Genomic DNA, 20,450 nt, shown 5'->3' on the forward strand with positions numbered 1-20,450 from the left:
CGATGTCACCGCCGCAGTGAGGGCCTGGGGTCCCTGTGGGCAAGGTTTTGTCACCCTTGTCAGGTGCAGGGTTCCCTGAGACAGAGGATGGGGGTCCCTGTGAGCTGGGGCTTGTCACCCAGAGGGGATGAGGGTCTCTGAGGGCAGGGAATGTGTTCCTGTGGGCAGGGACACTCACAGCATGGGGGGAGCGCTGGCAGTGAATTCAGTTGGTGAAATCTCCCCAAGCTGCCTTCAGCCAGGCCGGGATCCACACTGCTCACCTGGCTTCAAACAAACTCCTCATCCTCACGAGTCTTCTTGTACACAGTGCCTCCAGACAGTAATAATACTAATAAATACTAATGAAAATAATAAAACCTGTAGCTACAGGTTAGAGCTGTCTGCTCTACAAGTTGTTCCTGCAATGTTTATCCCAGGCAGAGATGTGGAACGAGATCGAGCTCCTGCTGAACGAGGACACGGGGCAGCTGCCGGTGGGGCTGGGCCAGGAGTGTGGCACTGCCCTGTACCAGGTGGATTCTCTGCTGCAAATCACATCTTCAGAGAAGGTACAACCTAGCAAAGCTTTTGTCTTTAATTAATTTATTTTTTGTCTAATAATTACCTGGGCTCCTCTGCCATGTTTTCTGGAGTGTTCCTGTGTGAAACAACCTTTCCCTTGCCAGGTCTCTGTGAACCCCCAGCTCCATGCATGCAGCTCCAGGGATGGCAGCATTGTTGCTGTGGACAGATCTGTGGCACTTCTGGACAGCACTGGGCTGTCTCTTCTCATGCACATCCAGTTTGGTGAGTTCTTTCCTTTGGAATTCCACTTGGCAAGTGAAGACTGGCTTTTAAAATACCTAGGTTTGTACAGGAGAACATAGCAATGTCTGACTAGCCTGTAAAGGGAAGCATTATAACAAGTACCTAAGTAATAAAAAGTGATTTTGGCTTCTGAAGACAATTAATTATTTCAGTACAATTTCATTAGAATCCTTTCTAAGTTCTCACTGGATACCAAAACCACTCCCTGTAGGCCTCTTCCCCTATTTCATTTAGTCAGAACAATTTGTTTTGAAGAAATCTGGGACACTGTGTTGTCGAATTCTTGTGTTAATATTTATTCATAAAACCCAGATCTTGACATCTGACATTTTGCCATGAATCTTTTCAGACTCTAACGTGGATGTTGTGGGTATGTGCCATGACAAGCAATTCCTTGTGGTTGGTGAGAGAAGTGGCAGTTTACATCTCATCCACATCCCATCCAAACAAACCTTGCTAACAAGGGTACAGTAACTTTTCTATTTAATTTTGCTCTGAACATTTTGTTCTCAGACTTTCTTGAGGGTTTTTAAATCATTTTTCCAAATACCAAAATATAAACATCCTTGCCTTTTTGACCACATATTCTAACTAAACAACTGAAATGGGCACTTCTGTTCCCATGAGTGATGAATAAGGAAAATCTGTTTAGGAATGGCATGCAGAAACAAGAACCTTCATTAAAAATAGTTTAAAATTTGAACTGATAATCAATATGTCAATATTTTTAGTGAAATACAGAATAATAGTCTTTATGCTGTTTCTATTTTAGATTTTGGCTGAACAATCTACAAGTGAAAAGACTTACTTAAATCTATTTTTTGTTCAAGATAATGCAGATGCAGGTAAGAACTGAATGATTATTTTCTCCCCCTTTGTCTGAATTTTTGTGATTTTGTTCCCCTTTAATAGCTCTCAGGGAAAGAGATTACAAAATAAGTAATACAGAAAATAAAGAAAAATTAGTTTTATGTGCACAATGCAAAGCAAAGTTGAAGAAGTTTCTTTATCTCATCAATTATTTTACAAATGCCATAGGAAACAAATATTCAGAATTCAATATCTTTTTCTTTTGAGACTGTGCTAAACATATGAAAATGCTTAAAAAAGGAAGAATTCCTTCTGTCTTCTATCAGAGTTCAGTGGTTCTGTTCTATAAATTCCCAGCCCTGTTCTGTCACAACAGAATATACTATTCTACTCCTCCTGGAAATTACAACATTTTTGATTAAAATAGGCTAATCTATTGGTCAGATGATTTTTTGGGGTCAGTTATTTCACTGCCCTGTTTACAAGCTACTCTTCTCTTTACTTGCTCTTGAATACTTCAGTGTGAAATATTTCTGTTGGGTTTTTTAGGTGTTTATCACATGTTTATTCTCACAAGCAATGGATGCTTCTGCATTATGTGTGTCCCTCTTGGAAAAACACAGGAAGGTAGGAATAGCTACAGACCCCTGGGATTTCATTGGAACAGGGAAGCCTGTATTCAAAAACTTCCTTTGTGCCTTTTTGAAAAGTTTATTTAATGCTGATTTTATTTTTTTTTTGTAATATTTAGCAATTGAGAAGATGGATATGACTACAGCAAAGCAAGTAAGAGACATGCAAAACTGGCAAAATTGTTAAAAGTGCAGAGTTTGTCACCAAACTTTGCTCTCTACATTCCCTTGACTATTTACCAGTCCATCATTCCCCCTCATAGCTGTGATTGTTACTTTTTCTGTACACTTAGAAATGAGCAGAGATTTTTATCCACTGGTTCTATAAACAAATCTTTTTCTTCTCCATTTGTGGCCATCCCTGCTCTGCCACCCACAAGTTACAAGGACAGATAAAGACAACTTTCATTGCCACAGGAGAGCACCACAGCCTGGGCTGTCAGGACTTTGTCATCAGCAGCTCAGTCAACAAAATCCATCTGATCATTGGGGTAAGCACCAAGAACATGAACAATTTCCATGTGATCAGTGATGGCATTTTTGGATCTGCAACAAAATTTGTCTCCAGAAATTTGTCTCTTTTTCAAGCAACTTATCAGCTTTTTATTTCCTTCACTGTCAATTTAAAGGTTATCACTTGTGCTGCCTGTCCATGGTTTTTCTCATAAAGAAATAACAGCTGTCATCTCCAAAATGACTTTGTTGTGATGGATGAGGGGAAAATATTTTCACCCTGAGTTTCTGAGCTTAGAAATCACTGGTTCCTGGTCTGTACAGGCTGGATTGTTTATAGATGTTATCCTTGAGCTCACAGACAAAACCAAAGCTGGCAAGAGTCTTCCAATCAGCTTCTCATTCAACAAGGCCTGCTAAAATAACCAGGTCTAATTCAACAAAGCTTTTAAGCATGAATTAAATACAGCAACTAATAAAGAAATTAAAATATAGGCTTGCTTTGAAATGTAATTGGCAAACTTGCAAACAAGTTCTCTGAGTTGATTTTTTGAAGCCTGTTGAATTCAATGGGATTTTCCTCAGTAGGCTCAGAGTAATTTCATTCAGCTTTTATGTTCTATGAGAAAGAAAAGTGGATATTTTGAAATGCTGTTTTTAAGAGAGCCAAAAACTGCTGAGTGTAACAATCACTGTAACAAAGGCTGGTCTTGAAAGGAGAAGGGGAAAAATGTTAAATTAAAAATAAAGAAATAAATGTTTTTTTCTGATCATCAGTAGAGGACTAAAGTTAAATTTAGTTTTGCAGCTTTCCAAGTTCAAGATCAATGGCAGAAGGAGACATGTCAGTGGTCAAACATCTCCTGTCTAACCCCATTTTACTTTTCCTCTCCTTACAGGGTAAAGGTGATTATGTGCTCTCCAGATGGGAGGTGGACCCCACCAATGCCCTGGTGTCTGCTCAAAGTTTTGCTGATTCAAGTCTGATCCAAGGTAAAGAAAGTTTTATCTTTTTATAGACAAGTGTAGATTTCATATTTAATTGCAGAATGTACTAATGGTTGTTTTTTTTTAAATAAATTAATTTCATTAAATTTCATTTTCATTGATTCAATTAGTTTCATCGTTTTTAATAAATTCACATGTACCAAACAGAACAATTTTGTAAAGGTACAGCCAAAATGTGGGCTTCAAAATTGCAGTTTAACTTAGTGACATAAATCACAATTCACTTTAAGCTAAACCTTGCACAGTCCTAGGAAGTTCCATGAGGTTGAACCATGAGATTTCCAATACTTGGTTATGTGTTTGAATATGTTTTTGCTTCTGATACATATCTCAAGAAAAATAATGAATTTATGTGAGTACTCATATTTTTTAGGTGCTGCAAAACTTCAAGTCCTTGACAATCAGCTGTTTGTTTTGGATACAGAGGTATGGGTAATGATTTGCTTTAATCTTCACTTTACAATGTTCTTGATCCAGCTTATAAACATATTTTTTAAGGTTTAAAGTAAAATTTCTGTAAAATGAAGGTACTTATATTTACTTATATCAAGAGCATCTTGATCTTCCTGTGTTGTTTCTTTTTTTAAATTCTACTCCTATTCATTGTTTAAGCCACAAAATGTAATATTTTGTTGAAAAACTGTCTTCTATGAGGAAAATATGAACTCATGTCTGATTATTTTTTTTTTTAATCTAGAACATCTTAAGCACGTGGGATATTTATTCTCTCACTCTAATTTGGGATTGGCCTTTAATACATATTGAAGAATTTCTTCTCACTACTGAGTCAGATTCCTCCCAAGTCACATGGTAAGTGAAGAGTTACAGCACCAGCCCCAAGAAGTGAAATGTTGTCTGGTGCTGTAATTTTTATGAAATATCTCATTATTTTGGCCCAGATGCTGGTGCAAAACAGCTTGTCCCTGTTAGAAATTCCTTTTCTTAAAAATTAAGATTAAACAGAATGTGTGAAAAAGTGTGACTATTGTTCTAATGTGGGAGAAAGTGCTAGAAACTATTCAGTTATATATTAAAATATAAAGGGATTTCTAAATGTGTCATGGAATGCAAAATTTTCTAAAACACAGAAAAAAAATATTTCACAGTTTTAACCTCAGATTCCTACAGCAAATTTTGCTTTCTTTTATCTCTTTCTCATTCATTAGGCAAGGGCTTGCCAATGTGAAACTGATTGTCATGACAATGCCAGATGCCAAACAGGTAAAATCTCCTATTCTGTGTTCTGCTCCTTAATTGTTTGCAATTGCTCATAGGAAAAATAAAGAGGGAAGAGGGATGGAGGTGGCAAAACATTTGGGGCACAGAGAATTCTGAGGAGCTGAAATCCAAACTGAAATGTGGCCATTTACATCTTAGGGTATAGCAAGTGAGGGCTGTTGGGATTCCTGGGATTCCTGGGGGTGTCCAGGCCAAGCTGGGCCTGGTTGGGTTTGGTTCATTAAGGTAGGCAGACAAGGAAGAGCAGCAAAATGTGTTTTTGTCTTACACCCCTTCCCAGAATTCTTTAGAACAATCTCTGTTGCCTTCAGCATCTACCCCCAGCTACAGTCAGTGCAGGCAACTGAAATAAAATACCAGGATGAACATTATGCAATTCTAAAAATTAGATTAAACCTGTTGAGTTATACATAATAGGCCTAGAGAAAGAGAGAGGGGGAGGCAACGTCTGAACCTTCATTAAATTTCCTCAAACTGAAGACCTGCATTTCATAAAAAGTCCTGCTGTAATTCCTTAAGAATTCAGAAATTATTCTGCAAATACCACTCTCTCACCAGTGAAAGAAAAAAAAGCAATTCTGACTTCTTTGTTTTCTCCCCTTTTTTTTTTTTTTTTTTTAATAGATGAGAAGCCTGATGGTTTTTGCATTGCCCACCATGCAACAGCTCTATTCTCTGGAAGTGTCTCCTGTTTCTTCCCTTGTTCAAAGTGGGATTTGCACTGTAGGTTTTGATGATTTTGTTTTTGTTCTTTGAAGCAATACAGTTGTCTTAATATGTGTAAATATTAGAGGGTAGTGAGTTATTCTTGTTAGGTTAGAAGCAATTTCTGCTAGAAACTGTGCAGGAACCACACAAAGAAAGATTAAGTGATGTCCCCAAAGGATAGAGAAAAATAGCCTTTTATGAAGCAAACTGAATTTAAATTTAGTCTGAGGTTTCTTGCACTATTTAATAGCACTGCCAGTGGTTCCTGCTGCTGTTACAACTAAAAACTGAGGGAAGTTTTTTAAGTTCTCTTAGCATAGAAAAATGCTGTGGATTTATTTGGAATTCAGTTCATTTCACCTGATGGTTTCTGTCATTGCTCACTACAGGATACAATACACTTCTTGGAAGGAATTCATGAAAAGCATCAAATGTAAGACAATATTTTGTTTGCAACTAGCTCATTATTATATAAAAATTACTTCCACATAGAGTTGATAAATTCACATAATTCCCTTTCATCCTCAGGCCCTCTGAAGACCCAGTTTCTATAGTTGTGATGAGAAGTTTAACTGAAGCCTTGCCAGAAAATAGGTACTGGTTTCTGTGAAAAACCATTGTAGTATTACCAATTTTTTTTAATCTGGACTTACATTGAAGTGGTTTATTTTATTTCCTCCCCAGACTAAGTCGTTTACTGCACAAACACAAATTCACTGAAGCAGAGAATTTTGCTATTCAGTTTGGACTGGATGTTGAGGTGAGTTGTTCATTCATGAGAAACACATTAGAGATTAATTTGTATGACTGAAATTATGAGAAGGTCCTTGCTCTATAGTCCAATAGAAAGCATTAAAAATATTACAGATATTACCAAGGCAGTGGGATGTTACCTTATAAAACAGCTCACCATATTTGTATTATTTTTTTAAACAGCTTGTATACAAAGTAAAGGCAAACACTCTTTTAGAGAAACTGGCTTCAGCTTCTCTTGGGAATTATGGCCAGGAAGCCTTGCTGGATCTTGGCAATGAAGCCAAAGAAAATTTGCAAAAAATTCAGGTTTGTTTGTATTTCTACCCTCTCTGCCTACTAAAACAATTCAAATGATAAAGGATCTTGGAATTAATTTCAGTTGTTTCCTTATGCCAACAGGACAGCCAGTTTGTTGTGAATTACTGCATCAATGCTCCATGGCCACTGTATGAAACCACACGAGAAATGCTGAATTATGCTAAAGTCAGGGTAAGGGCTTTACTTGTTTTTATTTCTTCTACTTTTCAACTTCTATTCCACCCTTCTGTACAACATGAGAGGGGCATAGAGCAGTTACAGTCATTCCAAAAGGCAAAAGTAAAGGCATTATAAATCCTGTGTAACCAAACAAATCCTTTGTAACCAGCCATGAAGAAGCAGCAAGTCTTGTTCCAATCTCGTTCTTGGTATTGCCCAAGGGCAAGAAAGAGATCACAGATTTATTTTTGTATCACAAAGCAGGGTTTAGTTTTGAGTAGCAGTTTTTTAAAGTACCTATAAAATATTAATTTTCAAACTAAAGCTCAAAGTAGGTAACCTTTTTTGAATTAGATCAAATATATTCTAAATACTGAATTTTTTTAAGAAAAAAAAAGAATTTTTGGAGGGAAAAATGGGGAACAAATGGGGGGAAATTGCTGGAAAATGGGAATAAAATGGGGGGAAAATTGGGGAGGAAAAGGGAAAAATTGGGGCAAAATAGGAATAAAATAAGAGGAAAATTCGAATAAAATTGGGAGGAAAATGGGAATAAAACCTGGGAAAATATAGGAAAAAAATAGGGGAGAATTGGGGGAAAATAGGAATAAAATGGGAGAAAAAGGGGAAAAAATTCTCTTATATGGACTTTTCCCCACCCACAATTCACTTATTTGGGTGTACCCACGCCCATATTTCCTTATTTGGGATTGATCCATGCCCACATCTCCTTATTTGGTCTTAGCCCTGCCCACATCTCCTTATTTGGGATTTAGCCCTGCCCACATTTCCTTATTTGGGATTTAGACATGCCCACATTTCCTTATTTGTATTTAGGCATGCCCACATTTCCTTGTTTGGGATTTAGCCCTGCCCACATTTCCTTATTTGGGATTTAGCCCTGCCCACATTTCCTTATTGGGATTTAGCCCTGCCCACATTTCCTTGTTTGTATTTAGCCATGCCCACATCTCCTTATTTGGGATTTAGTCCTGCCCACATCTCCTTACTTGAGCTTAGCCCTGCCCACATTTCTTATTTGGGCTGAGCCATGCCCATATTTCATTATTTGGACTTAGGCATGCCCACATTTCCTTATTTGGGATTTAGCCATGCCCACATTTCCTTATTTGTGATTTTGCCACACCCACATTTCCTTATTTGGGCTTAGCTATGCCCACATTTCCGTGTTTGGGCTTAGCCCTGTCCACATTTCCTTATTTGGGATTTAGACATGCCCACATTTCTTTATTTGTGTGTAGCCCTTCCCACATTTCCTTATTTGGGATTTAGCCCTTCCCACATTTCCTTATCTGGGCTTAGCTATGCCCACATTTCCTTGTTTGGGCTTAGCCCTGCCCACATTTCCTTATTTGGGATTTAGCCATGCCCACATTTCCTTATTTGGGATTTAGACATGCCCACAATTCCTTATTCGTGTGTAGCCCTTCCCACATTTCCTTTTTTGGGATTTAGCCATGCCCACATTTCCTTGTTTGGGATTTAGACATGCCCACATTTCCTTATTTGTGTGTAGCCCTTCCCACATTTCCTCATTTGTGTGTAGCCCTTCCCACATTTCCTTATTTGGGATTTAGACATGCCCACATTTCCTTATCTGGGCTTAGCCATGCCCACATTTCCTTATTTGGGATTTAGCCCTGCCCACATTTCCTTATTTGTTATTTTGCCACACCCACATTTCCTTATTTGGGCTTAGCCCTGCCCACATTTCCTTATTTGGGATTTAGACGTGCCCACAATTCCTTATTTGTGTGTAGCCCTTCCCACATTTCCTTATTTGGGATTTAGCCCTTCCCACATTTCCTTATCTGGGCTTAGCTATGCCCACATTTCCTTATCTGGGCTTAGCCCTGCCCAAATTTCCTTATTTGGGATTTAGCCATGCCCACATTTCCTTAGCTGGACTTAGGCATGCCCACATCTCCTTACTTGAGCTTAGCCCTGCCCACATTTCTTATTTGGGCTTAGCCCTGCCCACATTTCCTTATTTGTATTTAGCCATGCCCACATTTCCTTGTTTGGGCTTAGCCCTGCCCCCAATTCCTTGTTTGGGCTTAGCCCTGCCCACAATTCCTTATTTGGGCTTAGCCATGCCCACATCTCCTTATTTGTGTGTAGCCCTTCCCACATTTCCTTATCTGGGCTTAGCCCTGCCCACATTTCCTTGTTTGGCCTTAGCCCTTCCCACATATCCTTATTTGGGATTTAGCCCCGCCCACATCTTCTTATTTGGGATTTAGCCACACCCACATTTCCTTATTTGGGATTTAGCCCAATTGAATTGGATCCAATCTAGCATTGTAATATCTCAATTTACAGCACTCCTGACTTCTTGCTCATGTCTTTATGCACTCACAGTCCTGCCTGGCATGCTCTGAGTTGTCAGCCAAACCCTTTCATGTCCTTTTTTCAGATTTTGAAGAAAGATAACAGAACCAGTGCTCCACCATCTGATGGGGCTCCAGTATGCATAGCTGAGGTGAGGACACATTTTTTGGATCTACAGTATCACATAAACAATTGTAATGTAGAGTTGTACAAACTGCAAATTCAAATTATTACTGTAAACTACTGCTGAATTTTAAAAAATCTAAACAAAATTATATTTTATAGTATGAAAGAAAAGCACAGTAATGACAGATTCAGAAATAAGCCATTCCTTCAAGTCATAGAAAGATTCAGTTTCAGATGCTCCATAAATTGAAGGCAGAACCTTTCTTAAAGTACTTTTTGGAGTTTCATTTTTTTTTTGTTTGGTCCTGTTGTAAACTGGCCTCATCTGCCTTCAAGGAGAATCAGTGCTCTAATCATGTCATGTAATATGTTCAGCCAGATATTAACCTTAAATCTCCTCTGCATTCAGGTGTTGAGAGCTCAGGCAAGGCTTACAACATTCTATGAAGCTTTTGGACTAGAGAAATTCAGGTTTGTTTGTGTTTAAGATTTAAAATAAATTTAATTGTGATTGTTTAGACTGTACCACTGAAATTAAGATTATTTTTGTTTTTTAATATGAGTTCATTAAACTTCAAGCTCTTAAGTTTCCCATCCTGTGCTCTGGAGATGGGAGAATGCAGAGGTTTGAGTCATCCTATATATTGAAAACATAAATTATCTATTGCACGTCCACTTAAATAGTTGGGGGTTTTAATTCAAGATGTGTAGGAGGGATTGTGATTTTAGACAAACACAAAGCACCACTCCTGTTGTTTCTTACAACATCAAGCACTGGGTAGAAAGGTTTTGAAGTTCTCTCCCCCAGTTTCTTTGTAAATGACATTTAACAAAGCTTCTCTTCCCCCTCCTTTTAGTGGCATTGCTTGGACAGAGTTCCTGAACAATGAGGACATGTTCAAGATTATTGTTTTTCAGCTGGAGGAAGGAAATTTGCCTTGTGCACAGTACCTGTGGCTCAGGCATCAGGTGAGGTGGCACAGAATCTCTGGAATTTATGGAGGGGGTTAAATCTCTTCCATTTTCCAGCCTAATTTCACTGGTTCTGTTACAAAACAGCTCCTCAGAAAGCAAAGGTGCATGGCAGCATCTCATCAATTACCACAATGAGTACTGTTCACCTGGATGCTCAGGAGGCTGAATTTCTTATTGATTTAGGAATAAACTGGTATTTCTGGTGTCAGAATTCATATTTCTAAGTCATGCCAATTTGATTTATCCTGCAGTGCTTGTAATCTTCCACTCACTTTCTTGCAAGCCCAGCTCTCAGATTTCAGTGGATGTTTTCTGCCTACCTTAAAATCCTTTAAAAATAATCACAGACTCCTTACTCTGAATGACACATTTAAGGTAGTGTGTGTGCTGTTATTTTATTTTTTAGTGCAGGACTTTCAGTTCCATGTCTGTTGTTTTCTCACTAAGACAGAACTATAGAATGAGTGTGAAAGTAATAGAACAGTGTTATTTGTAAAGAAATTCCTTCAACTAGATCCTTTTTTAAGAAGACCAAACTCTAGTTTTACTGAACAGAGCTTAATTTAATTTCTGCCTATGACTACTGAGATTTTCTCTTTGGATTTGTGAAATTTACTGGCTCTTCCTATTAGTGAAACAACTTTACAGAGTACCAGATGAACATTTACTCCATGGATATGTAATTGTTCTGGTTTCATATTTTAGGCTGATTTTGAAAGCAGCTTTGATGAGAAAATGCTGAAGGATTTGCTCAATGCCATCCATTTTGCTGCTCCTTTGAAGGAACTTTGTGTGTGGCTTAAAAATTTTGTGATCCCCTTCTCAAGGAGGGCTGTGCCAGATGGACAGGTGAGACTGACTTAAGAACTGCAAATTGTCATTTTCTCACACTAAGATGGTTTTACTGTCAATCCTCCAGACTTCTGAATGTCAGGAACTTGTTCCTCTGTCTTTGAAATGGATTATTTTCCCTAGCATTTATATTTGAAATTATTTCTCTTAAAAGAAGTTTCTAATGGCAAATTTTGCTTTGATAATTAGCATAACTCTACTTATAACTGTATTTTTTCCAGAAAATACTAGATTCTTTTCCCTAGCATTTATATTTGAAATTATTTCTTTAGAAAGAATCTTCTAATGGCAAATTTGATAGATAGCATAACTCTGTTATAATTGTATTTTTTTCCAGAAAATATTAGCAAAATGGCTGGAACAAGCTGCTCGAAACCTTGAATTAACTGACAAGGTAAATCACTGCAGAAACCTGGCCTGTCTTGTATTCCTACATGTGTCATATGGTTTGCTAATATCAATTCCTTTGGACAGGCAAACTGGCCTGAAAATGGACTCCAAGTGGCTGAGATTTTTTTTACAAGTGAAAATCAAGGTGAACTGGGAGTGACAGCTTTTGGCAAGTGGACTCCTTTGGTAAGAAATGTAACAAATACAAGATTTTGCTACTAAGAAACCTCAAACAGATCCTGTGTGCTAGAGCTGGAGTGGAGGATAGTTAGATCACTGGTGGGTTTGGGGAAGATGCACTTAATTCCATGAAAGGAAAGAATTCCAATTTTCATATTTTTAAAGATTTAAAGTAGATGAAAGCCTCTCAATGGCCTTGTCTCCTAACATTTTATTTCTCAACACTGTTTCAGAGGTGTGGTGACTGTGAAGAGATACAGAGGCTAAAGAAGCTGGTAAATGATTTACAAGAGTTGAGAAATCTGTACAGAAAATACAACTGCAGGCTGGCATTCTGTGATTTTGAAAAGGTAACAGTGCAGACACTTGAAAAAGTGCTTTTCAGGTTGTTCTGAAAAGGAGCAGAATCTTATGGCATGTAATTTAAAAATCAGACAAAAGAAATCCTGATGGATGTTGGTTCAATTTCCATCCATAAGCTGCTGGGACTATTTGAGAAGTTGTGCTACAAATTTTCTTTCAATTCAGGTTATAAATATAACCTAAGGCACTGAGAAGCTGTGGCTCAAACTCTGTGCTTTGCAGATTATTTCAGATCACCTACTGTGGAACAAGGACTGGCAACAGAGAAATTGAAAGTACAACTGAACAAGAAAAGCTTTGTAGATGAAAGGGGTTTTTTCAGCTAAAGAGGGATTCTTTCAAGATTCTAAAGAGGGAAATCTTTCAGTTGATTTCAGTGGCCTCTGGATGTTGGATTATGTACCAGAGATGAAAATGGCCTTGCACTGAAATTTGTGATGTTCTAACTTGGCCTTTTCCCACTTGCTGCCCAGGAAAATGCAACCACTATTGTGTTTCGCATGCTTGATAAAATTTTGGCACCAGAGCTTGTCCCATCAATTTTGGAGAAGTTTATAAAACCCTACCTGTGTGAACACAACCTACAAAAAGATGAGCTTCTTCTACAGTATGTCAAGGTATCCATATTTACTTCCTTTTGAAGAAAGCTATTTCAACAGCAGGAAGCAGAAACCAAGTCTGATGAATATTTGAACTTACAACTGAATTTTAGGTCCAGCTTTTAGATTAACCCTATTCCTGTCAATGAATTTAACGACAGTTACCATTTCATTTATGGAACAATCTCTTAATGCCCAGAAAACTTCACACTTTTGGTCATATTATGAGATATTCCTATCTTTTCTAATTCCAAGTGTTCTGATCACCTTTATCCAAACACAGGATTTGCTGGAGCGCTGTCGGACACGATCCATTTCAGTGTTTGAAACTGCCTGGGAGGCCAAGGCTGTGGCTGTCATTGGCTGCATCTCTGACACTGATGTATGTTTCATGAAAGGCATCAGGTGACTCCAGCACATGAGTTCAGAGCAAAATATGATTTTTACATAATGCTCTGAGTACATTTTTAATGAGTGCTATGAGGATAAAATGGTATGTTATGATGTTATCTTCTTATTCTATTTTAGCCATCTCCCCCAGGATATTTTTTTGAGGATATAATTGTAGTTGTGGTGTCATCACATGGAAAACTCACCAATTTTAATATATATGGAACCACAGTGTCATAAATGACTGCAAGCATTTTCTAATTGAACTTGACAATCATATGATGCCCTTTGTGCAAGTGAAGATTGGGCAAGGAAATAAAATACTTGCCCAAAGGGATCAGTCACACATGAACAATACTTCAAGGGACTACTTTGAAACTTATTTTGCAAAGTGAAAATAAGTTATTTTCTGTTTGTGTCCCTTTTGCAGCTGAAGTTTGATGCAGTGCTGCAGATAATGCATGGAGTTGTGGTGCCATGGAGTGCAGCAGTGGAGCAGCTGGTCAGAAAGCACCTGGAAATGAATCATGCCAAGTAAGCAGCACCCCCTTGGCTGGGGAAATCCTGTGTGTGATGTGGGGTGATGGTTAAATCCCATAGCTGGGGGTGCAAATGATGGATGAATTTGTTCCCAGAGTGAAGTTACTGCAGGAAAGTTACAGACTGATGGAGATGAAGAAGCTTTTGAGAGCCTATGGGATAAGAGATACCAATCTTCTGAAGGACAAGCAGATGATAATGGTAAGGTACCAAGAGTTTGGATTTCTCCAAAGGTCACAGTGAACAGCACCTGCTGATTTATTTTTGCCATTTGAGTTGGTTTTTTTTTAACATCTCCCCTTCACTAGAAGACACAGATATTTCTGGAGAAGTTTCTCAGTATCACCAGACAAATTTTCAGAGTTCCCAGGCTAATTCAGTCCCCAAGCCTTGTTTTCTCCCAGTTACATTTCTGTCAGCTTTTCTCTAGATAAAAGTTTGAAGCTTCCAGATAACTTGATACAAACTGAAAATTCCATTGGTAGTTTGTATAAACTAATTGCTTTGTTATCCTGTACATCCCCAAACTAAAGTCCATTTCTGTTTTCTTACAGAGGCTTGTTAGATACATTCTCAAACAAGATACCCCCACTTGCCTGGAGGATGCCTTGAAAATTGTGGAAGCCTACCTGCTGCCCACTGGGGAAGTGTATTTCCTGAGGATGATGGACCTGATTGACAGAGGAAGGGTAGGGAAATATTTTATGGCAGTTGATCCTGGAATTTACAGACACTGAGGCCTCCTGACAAAACAGGGACAAGTTTGCTGAAATCTTATAAGCAGATTGCCTAAGTATTTTTAATTCAAATTGTTAATTTGACAGCTAACTGCCTTAGCAGCAATTGAAAATGTTTAGCATTGAAAATGAATTCTTTGTCAGAGTTTTATCCTTCTTTTGTGGCAGAATAAGGTGAAAGTTGTGACCTGCAATGCACCAGAGGAGTTTGGAATTGAAGTCTCTACACATTTCCATGCATTGTTATTTACCCTCATGACCATTGTGCAGCCATTGATCAGAACAAGAATGTACACATAACTCAGCCTTTCCACATGCAAATGCCCTTTCCTTTTTAATATTTCTGTTCTAATTTTGTCTCTTTTTCTCCCTTCAGGGAGAGGAATCTCTGACTTTGTTAAAATCTCTGCCTCTGGCTAAGGCTGAGGAAGTTGCAGAGAGATTGACTCTGTGGGGAAGACTGATGTTACAGAACAAAGCAGATGACCCTGAAGAGGTACCAAGGCTTTTCCCACCACAAAGTGTGCACACAAATTATTCTGAAAAAGGGAGAGCTGGGGATATTTCCTGTGAGAGCTGACAGACTGTGGAGTAAACACATATTACACCTATAAAATCTACTGTTCTATAAAGATAAATATGCAAAATAACTTTCTGTTCCTTTGCTTTTCAACTGGTTGTGCCTTAGACTTGGTAATTGTTGCTAAAGAAGTTTGTGGAACTTTGCATTGTGCTTTAAGAGCTGAAGCCCAACATTTTAACAAAAAAATAAAAACCTCTTCCTTTCCTACAGCAAAAACCACAAATGCTTATGACTAAGACACTGGTGGAAGTCCTCAAATTCTGGTTCAGCATTCAAAAAGGTAAAGGTACAATTTTAACATCTTATATCTTTCTTTGTGTAAATGGAATCAAAATCTAATTGTTTTTCTCCTCCAACAGACAATCCTGTGAAGAAATATGAATGTGAAGAAAACCTAAAGTTGTTTGAAACACTTGCTGCCCTGCAGGTGAGTATTTTTATTGTTTTAAATCCCTTTTAATTTACTGTGGTTACTCCAATTGTTTTTATCACATGGATTATATTAAAAATTAATTATATTTACAATGTGCACGCAAAGGTTGTTTTTATTATTGACTTCAAATTGATTCTAAGGCTAATTAGCAATTTAACCTAATCTAGGGAAGTTCCCAATTAGAACTCAGTTGTCTATTTAAACCAAAAATTAATATTGTCACTAAAGTCTTAATTGCTAACACTTCAAAGAGTTCATGATAAGAGTGCTGTAAGAATTTATGAAGATCTCAGTACAGTAGGCAAAAAAAAGCAATTTAAAGGAAGTTAAATGGATACAAATATATAATTTTTTTTGTTGTTGCAGGAGTATTTTGATATCTTTCTCTCAGATGAAGAATACAGGAACCCTTCACTGATATCTGCACTTCTTGAGGGCCACATAAGCTCTTATGAACGTGTCAGATCTGCATCCAAGTCTAGAAAAGTGCAAGCAGTGAGTTGTGATTCAGAAGGTGGCAAGGCCAAAACCCCTCCCACTGAATCCAGGCTGTACAGACTGGCTTTGCTCCTGAAAGTCTCAGAGCATGAACTGGGGGAAAAACTGGCCTTGAGAGCCCTGGATGATGGAAAAGTGGAAGTGGCTGTCAATATATGCAGGTAAACTGCAGAGCTTCTCAAGATCATCACTTTTAGTGGGCTTCTCTGAGCTATTTCTGCCACTTTTTTGAATTATTTAAAGCAAAGGAAAGGGGTTTTTGCTTTAGTTAAATAATCGGGACATAATTAAGTAAAAACCCTAAGAATTACTGGTTTTTTTATTTTTAACATCTTTTTCTTTCTTAAAAGGGAGTTCTATGAAAACAGCTGGAATGAAAAGACAGGGCAGCTGCTGTTTGCAGTGTGCCAAAGGCTCTGCCACATGCTGGGAGCTGATGTTCCAGTGATCACTCCTGCTGGGATGGATCTCCCAGCACTGATCCATGAGCTGGCTGCCCAAGCAGCCACACTCTGCAGTCCAGGTAATTCCTGTTCCCATTTTTAGTTCATGTTGGGAGCCCAGCTTTCCAACCAGAGTTCAATAAACCTGAAAACCAAGTGAATTTCTAGACCTGCAGCTGTGAAAATAGGTGCTGCAATATTGTTTCCTTTTAATTGGACAGATGAACCTTGCATTTCTGCTAATGATCTCAACATTTTCACAGATTTAGTGTTGGATTGTCTGGAACTGTGTAAATACACTTCACTTGCCAAGGAAATTCATGGACAATGCCAAATGGACAGCTATGAATTTACAGCTGAGGTATTTTCTGTGCTGTTCACTGTATATATTCATTTCCCTCTCATTTCTCCAGCACTCCAGCAATCAAAAAGCCAACAACAAAAAAATCCACAAATAAAACTTAGCTAGAATTTCCTAGAATTTGTGTGTTCTTCTGCCTAAAGAATGAACTGATTTGAGTCCTAAAAGCAGTGCAGCTGTGGCACAAGCACAAGTAGCATTCTCCACTTACATTTCATGCCAATAAATCCTGCTGAAAATGGGGATTTTATCAAACAGCTTCTGCAGGACTGGCAGAGAGCTGGCTTGAAAGTATGGCAGGGAGGGTTTGGTTTTTAAATGAATGCACTGTGTGAAAGCTTTCCCAAGAGTTCTGTAAAACTTTAAGATGATCAAGTTGTTGAATTGCAGCTTTGTTTTCTGCTTAGGTCAAGCAGTGCTTTAGGCTACTTGAAATGAATGGGCTCTTACAGCTGCAGTGGAGTAGAGCAGAGTGGCTGGACTTGTTTATCCACAAAATATTATTTTTCTAGAAAATGGCCCATTTGCAGAATGTTTGCTTATAATATTTGGCTAAGAATGTTTATGAAAGCCTCCATTAAATTGAATAAGAGTACATTTTGGGTGTATAACTAAACAGCTGCAACATGAAGGACAAATATGGCCACTCTAGGTAGGAAATGGGTTTTTTGCCACTGGCCATTGAACAGAATTACTATTTTCAAATAGAACATCATGTTCTATTCCTATATTCCAAACCAGAAACCTGTTAGTGGGCTCATTAACTCTGCCTTTTGTTGTGTGTATTTTGACAATGTTCTTACTTAGACAACATCTTCTGGAGGAGATAAAGATCCTTACAAAGAGTGGACCTATGATGATTTCTTTAAAGAGGATGGGATAGTCCTGGATCCCCAGACATCTCTCCCAGTTGCATATGAGCTCATTTCTGCTCTTCTGCCTATCTGTGGTAAGCTTGTTCTCCTCAACATTGACACAATGGAAAATCTGATTTTTGTCTAGAAATAGAAATAATTCAGCTCATGTGTGGAAATTATCACCTCAGTTAGATAAACTCATGGTAGAAATACCCATGAGGGGATAAAGAATGGAAAGATAACTTTGGGTTTGGTTCCTATTTCCACAGATGAAGAGTTTGATGTTGACTGTCACATGCAAGGGATTCACACATAAAGTAGTTACTGAAAACTGTTGGATTCTTTTGTGAGTCTGGAAGATATTCCCTTCTAAAAAATAAATTCAGAGCAGGCCCAGTTAAAAACAGCATCAATAGCTCTTGGGGTTCATGGATCTCTATTTTGTGTCCTGTCCTGTGGTATTTTTAGGGCTCTCCCAGCCTTGCTGGTGGTGCTGAGTTCCTGGCATGCTGCTGATGAGCATTTTTTGTCTTTCAGAGGACAAGCTGTACCCCCTGGAGTCCCGAAGCCTGGCACACAGAACGTTCATGGAAGGTACCACACCCTGCTTGGGTGGGAAAAGACCTCAAAAATCACCCAATTCAGGGGCATGAGGGCAGAGCCACCACAGAGAAAGTCTAAAGAGACACCTGGAAACCTTGAGGTTTAAATTCACCCTACACAAGCATGACTGATTCACAGGGGGTTCTACAGGTGCCTAAATGTTCCACTTAAATCCATATTTTAGGGGGTGGTTTGGTTCAGCACAGAAATCACCAGTTTGGGTGCTAATTCCCACCATTCCACCATGGGATTTTTGAGCATCTCAAAACCTGCACTTCAGGACAGCTCTACTACTCTGAGGGAAGATCATCAAGCCTGCCCAAGAAAACAACTTCTGGTCAAAAACTCATGGACTTTGGACTAAAATGGGAACCTGTATTAAATTAAAAGCCCTGAGAATTTTAGGTTTTAAAGGGAACTAAGGCAAACCCTGAGTCATAACTCTAATGAAGAAAAAGAGAAACTGCTCTGATATTAACTCCTAGAACAATGTGCTTCATAATTCCTCTCTGGGGTTGTTTTTGAAATATTTTACAGGACACAACTTCCTGCTGCCTGTTGGATCTCCCTTCTCTGCAGCAGTGCAGAACCTGCTGGAGTGCAGCCAGTTCCAGCTGGCCCTGCAGCTCACAGTCTGTGCCGTTGGCTCCTGCCTCCAGCACGGCATTTCCAACACCATGGACCTGTCCCCCACTCAAAAGGTGACTTTTGGCAAGTTTGGAATAGTTCTCTAGGGATTTAGAGAATTAAATCTCTGAGGTTCTCACCATGACCTTCTATTAGCACCACTTGATCAGATTTGAGTCAGTTTGTGACAGGAGCTGGTGGTTTCTTCCCTGTTTTCATGGTTCTATCCCTTTGCAAAGTGTGTTCAGAACTGAGCTTTTATTCCTGACCTTCCTGCAGAGACTAGAATGGTCTTAATAATAATGATTTACATTGTTCCTTCATGTCATTTTAATATGGGAAAAGTCACAAGTAGAATATTCAAGAAACATTCCTCAATTCAAAAGCACTTGGAAAACAGAAATCCTTTTCTATCTAGAAGAAATTATTTTAAGGCCTTAAATAAATCTGAAAATGCAATTACTATATTACTATTACTATGCTGTAAATGACAAGAAGTTGAAGATTTAGAATTTATTTTTAATTAGATGCTGTTTTCTTCATAACAGCCACATGACGATGACCTGCTACTCACTGAAACCAGAAGTTTCCTCATAGCTATGAGGCAGAGGAGCAGCTCAGTAATCAAAACCTCTGTCCTGAACTTACTGCACAAGGTAAGAATCCCCTGGAAATGTGAGGGAGCCACTTCTGCTCTGCCTGGCAGCCACATGGAATTGTTTCAGTTGGAAAACACCCTGGAGATCACGGAGCCCAACCCTCAAACTGCAGCCAAGCCCACCCCAAAGCTGTCCTGAGCACATCTCCTCATCTTCAAACTCCTTCAGCAGGGGTGCCTCAGCCACCTCCCTGAACAGCCTTTTCCAGAGAGTCTTTGGGCCCCTTTGGGGCTGTTCCTGCTCAGTTTGCTCTGCTTGGAAGGTTCTGGACAGTGGGAGCCTCACCTTTGGGGGATCCTTTAGGGTCCCAAATGACTGTGATGGCCTTTAGGATCTGTAGGGATTCTCTGTCTCATTTCAAATCCTGGATTTGTTTTAGATTGATAGTTTTCCTAGGTGGGGAGAGGTTTTAAAAAGTTCTGTGCAAAACCTGACATTTACCATCTTCTAAGGCAGCTCAGACTAAGGGAAGTCACTTTCAGACTGGCTTCAGGATATTCAGATGTTAAATTTTAAATCCTGAAATGCATTTTTATTCTTTTCCCCCCCCTAACTTAAAGGCCCAATACTTGTTTAAATTCAGGAATATTTTTCCTGTGTTGCACCTGATACAAAGAGAACTATTGAAGAAATTAAATAAATTCCTAAAGTTTATAATTTTTTTTCCAAACCACAGGTGTTCAACTCCCGTGTCATCGATCAGAACCTGGCCCTGGGCTATTGCACTGTTTTACCCAAGGAAGAAATGTTCCATAAGCTGTGGGAGGTCATAAACAACTCCTGGCAGAATTACAGAAAAGTTTTGGTAAATTCTCAAGGCTTGAGTTTCTTCAGCAAACAGAGAATGTTAAAGAGATCCTTCCTTTAGGGCCCTGGGGGAGGAGCTGCCTCTGCACCACAGTGGGAAGTTGCTGTCAGTATTAATGTGATTTTCAACCTCATCATTACTTATTGCAAAGCTTGAAATTATTTATTTCAAGTCCCATCAT

At 38.7% G+C, this 20,450-nt stretch overlaps 1 protein-coding gene across 1 annotated transcript in view; it reads left to right on the plus strand.

Annotated features, from left to right (window-relative positions):
- The first annotated feature begins 425 nt into the window (after positions 1 to 425).
- The window catches only part of KNTC1 (kinetochore associated 1), a 32,133-nt gene continuing 12,108 nt past the window's right edge, over positions 426 to 20,450 (plus strand). The window contains exons 1-40 of the mRNA XM_058037051.1: positions 426 to 551; positions 669 to 789; positions 1,160 to 1,275; positions 1,583 to 1,655; positions 2,170 to 2,247; positions 2,372 to 2,406; positions 2,633 to 2,743; positions 3,605 to 3,698; positions 4,087 to 4,139; positions 4,411 to 4,523; positions 4,880 to 4,934; positions 5,577 to 5,675; positions 6,050 to 6,093; positions 6,189 to 6,254; positions 6,345 to 6,420; positions 6,597 to 6,722; positions 6,816 to 6,905; positions 9,331 to 9,396; positions 9,781 to 9,842; positions 10,229 to 10,340; positions 11,052 to 11,195; positions 11,536 to 11,592; positions 11,673 to 11,774; positions 12,002 to 12,118; positions 12,605 to 12,748; positions 13,014 to 13,112; positions 13,551 to 13,654; positions 13,756 to 13,861; positions 14,215 to 14,349; positions 14,774 to 14,893; positions 15,191 to 15,260; positions 15,340 to 15,407; positions 15,780 to 16,072; positions 16,262 to 16,434; positions 16,618 to 16,715; positions 17,523 to 17,664; positions 18,110 to 18,166; positions 18,713 to 18,876; positions 19,351 to 19,458; positions 20,138 to 20,266. Coding sequence (XP_057893034.1) covers positions 426 to 551; positions 669 to 789; positions 1,160 to 1,275; positions 1,583 to 1,655; positions 2,170 to 2,247; positions 2,372 to 2,406; positions 2,633 to 2,743; positions 3,605 to 3,698; positions 4,087 to 4,139; positions 4,411 to 4,523; positions 4,880 to 4,934; positions 5,577 to 5,675; positions 6,050 to 6,093; positions 6,189 to 6,254; positions 6,345 to 6,420; positions 6,597 to 6,722; positions 6,816 to 6,905; positions 9,331 to 9,396; positions 9,781 to 9,842; positions 10,229 to 10,340; positions 11,052 to 11,195; positions 11,536 to 11,592; positions 11,673 to 11,774; positions 12,002 to 12,118; positions 12,605 to 12,748; positions 13,014 to 13,112; positions 13,551 to 13,654; positions 13,756 to 13,861; positions 14,215 to 14,349; positions 14,774 to 14,893; positions 15,191 to 15,260; positions 15,340 to 15,407; positions 15,780 to 16,072; positions 16,262 to 16,434; positions 16,618 to 16,715; positions 17,523 to 17,664; positions 18,110 to 18,166; positions 18,713 to 18,876; positions 19,351 to 19,458; positions 20,138 to 20,266 — 4,146 coding nt within the window. The remainder of the gene's footprint in view (positions 552 to 668; positions 790 to 1,159; positions 1,276 to 1,582; positions 1,656 to 2,169; positions 2,248 to 2,371; positions 2,407 to 2,632; positions 2,744 to 3,604; positions 3,699 to 4,086; positions 4,140 to 4,410; positions 4,524 to 4,879; positions 4,935 to 5,576; positions 5,676 to 6,049; positions 6,094 to 6,188; positions 6,255 to 6,344; positions 6,421 to 6,596; positions 6,723 to 6,815; positions 6,906 to 9,330; positions 9,397 to 9,780; positions 9,843 to 10,228; positions 10,341 to 11,051; positions 11,196 to 11,535; positions 11,593 to 11,672; positions 11,775 to 12,001; positions 12,119 to 12,604; positions 12,749 to 13,013; positions 13,113 to 13,550; positions 13,655 to 13,755; positions 13,862 to 14,214; positions 14,350 to 14,773; positions 14,894 to 15,190; positions 15,261 to 15,339; positions 15,408 to 15,779; positions 16,073 to 16,261; positions 16,435 to 16,617; positions 16,716 to 17,522; positions 17,665 to 18,109; positions 18,167 to 18,712; positions 18,877 to 19,350; positions 19,459 to 20,137; positions 20,267 to 20,450) is intronic.

This window comes from Melospiza georgiana, chromosome 18 (genome assembly GCF_028018845.1).
Source record: "Melospiza georgiana isolate bMelGeo1 chromosome 18, bMelGeo1.pri, whole genome shotgun sequence".
In the NCBI taxonomy this organism is placed as follows: domain Eukaryota; kingdom Metazoa; phylum Chordata; class Aves; order Passeriformes; family Passerellidae; genus Melospiza; species Melospiza georgiana.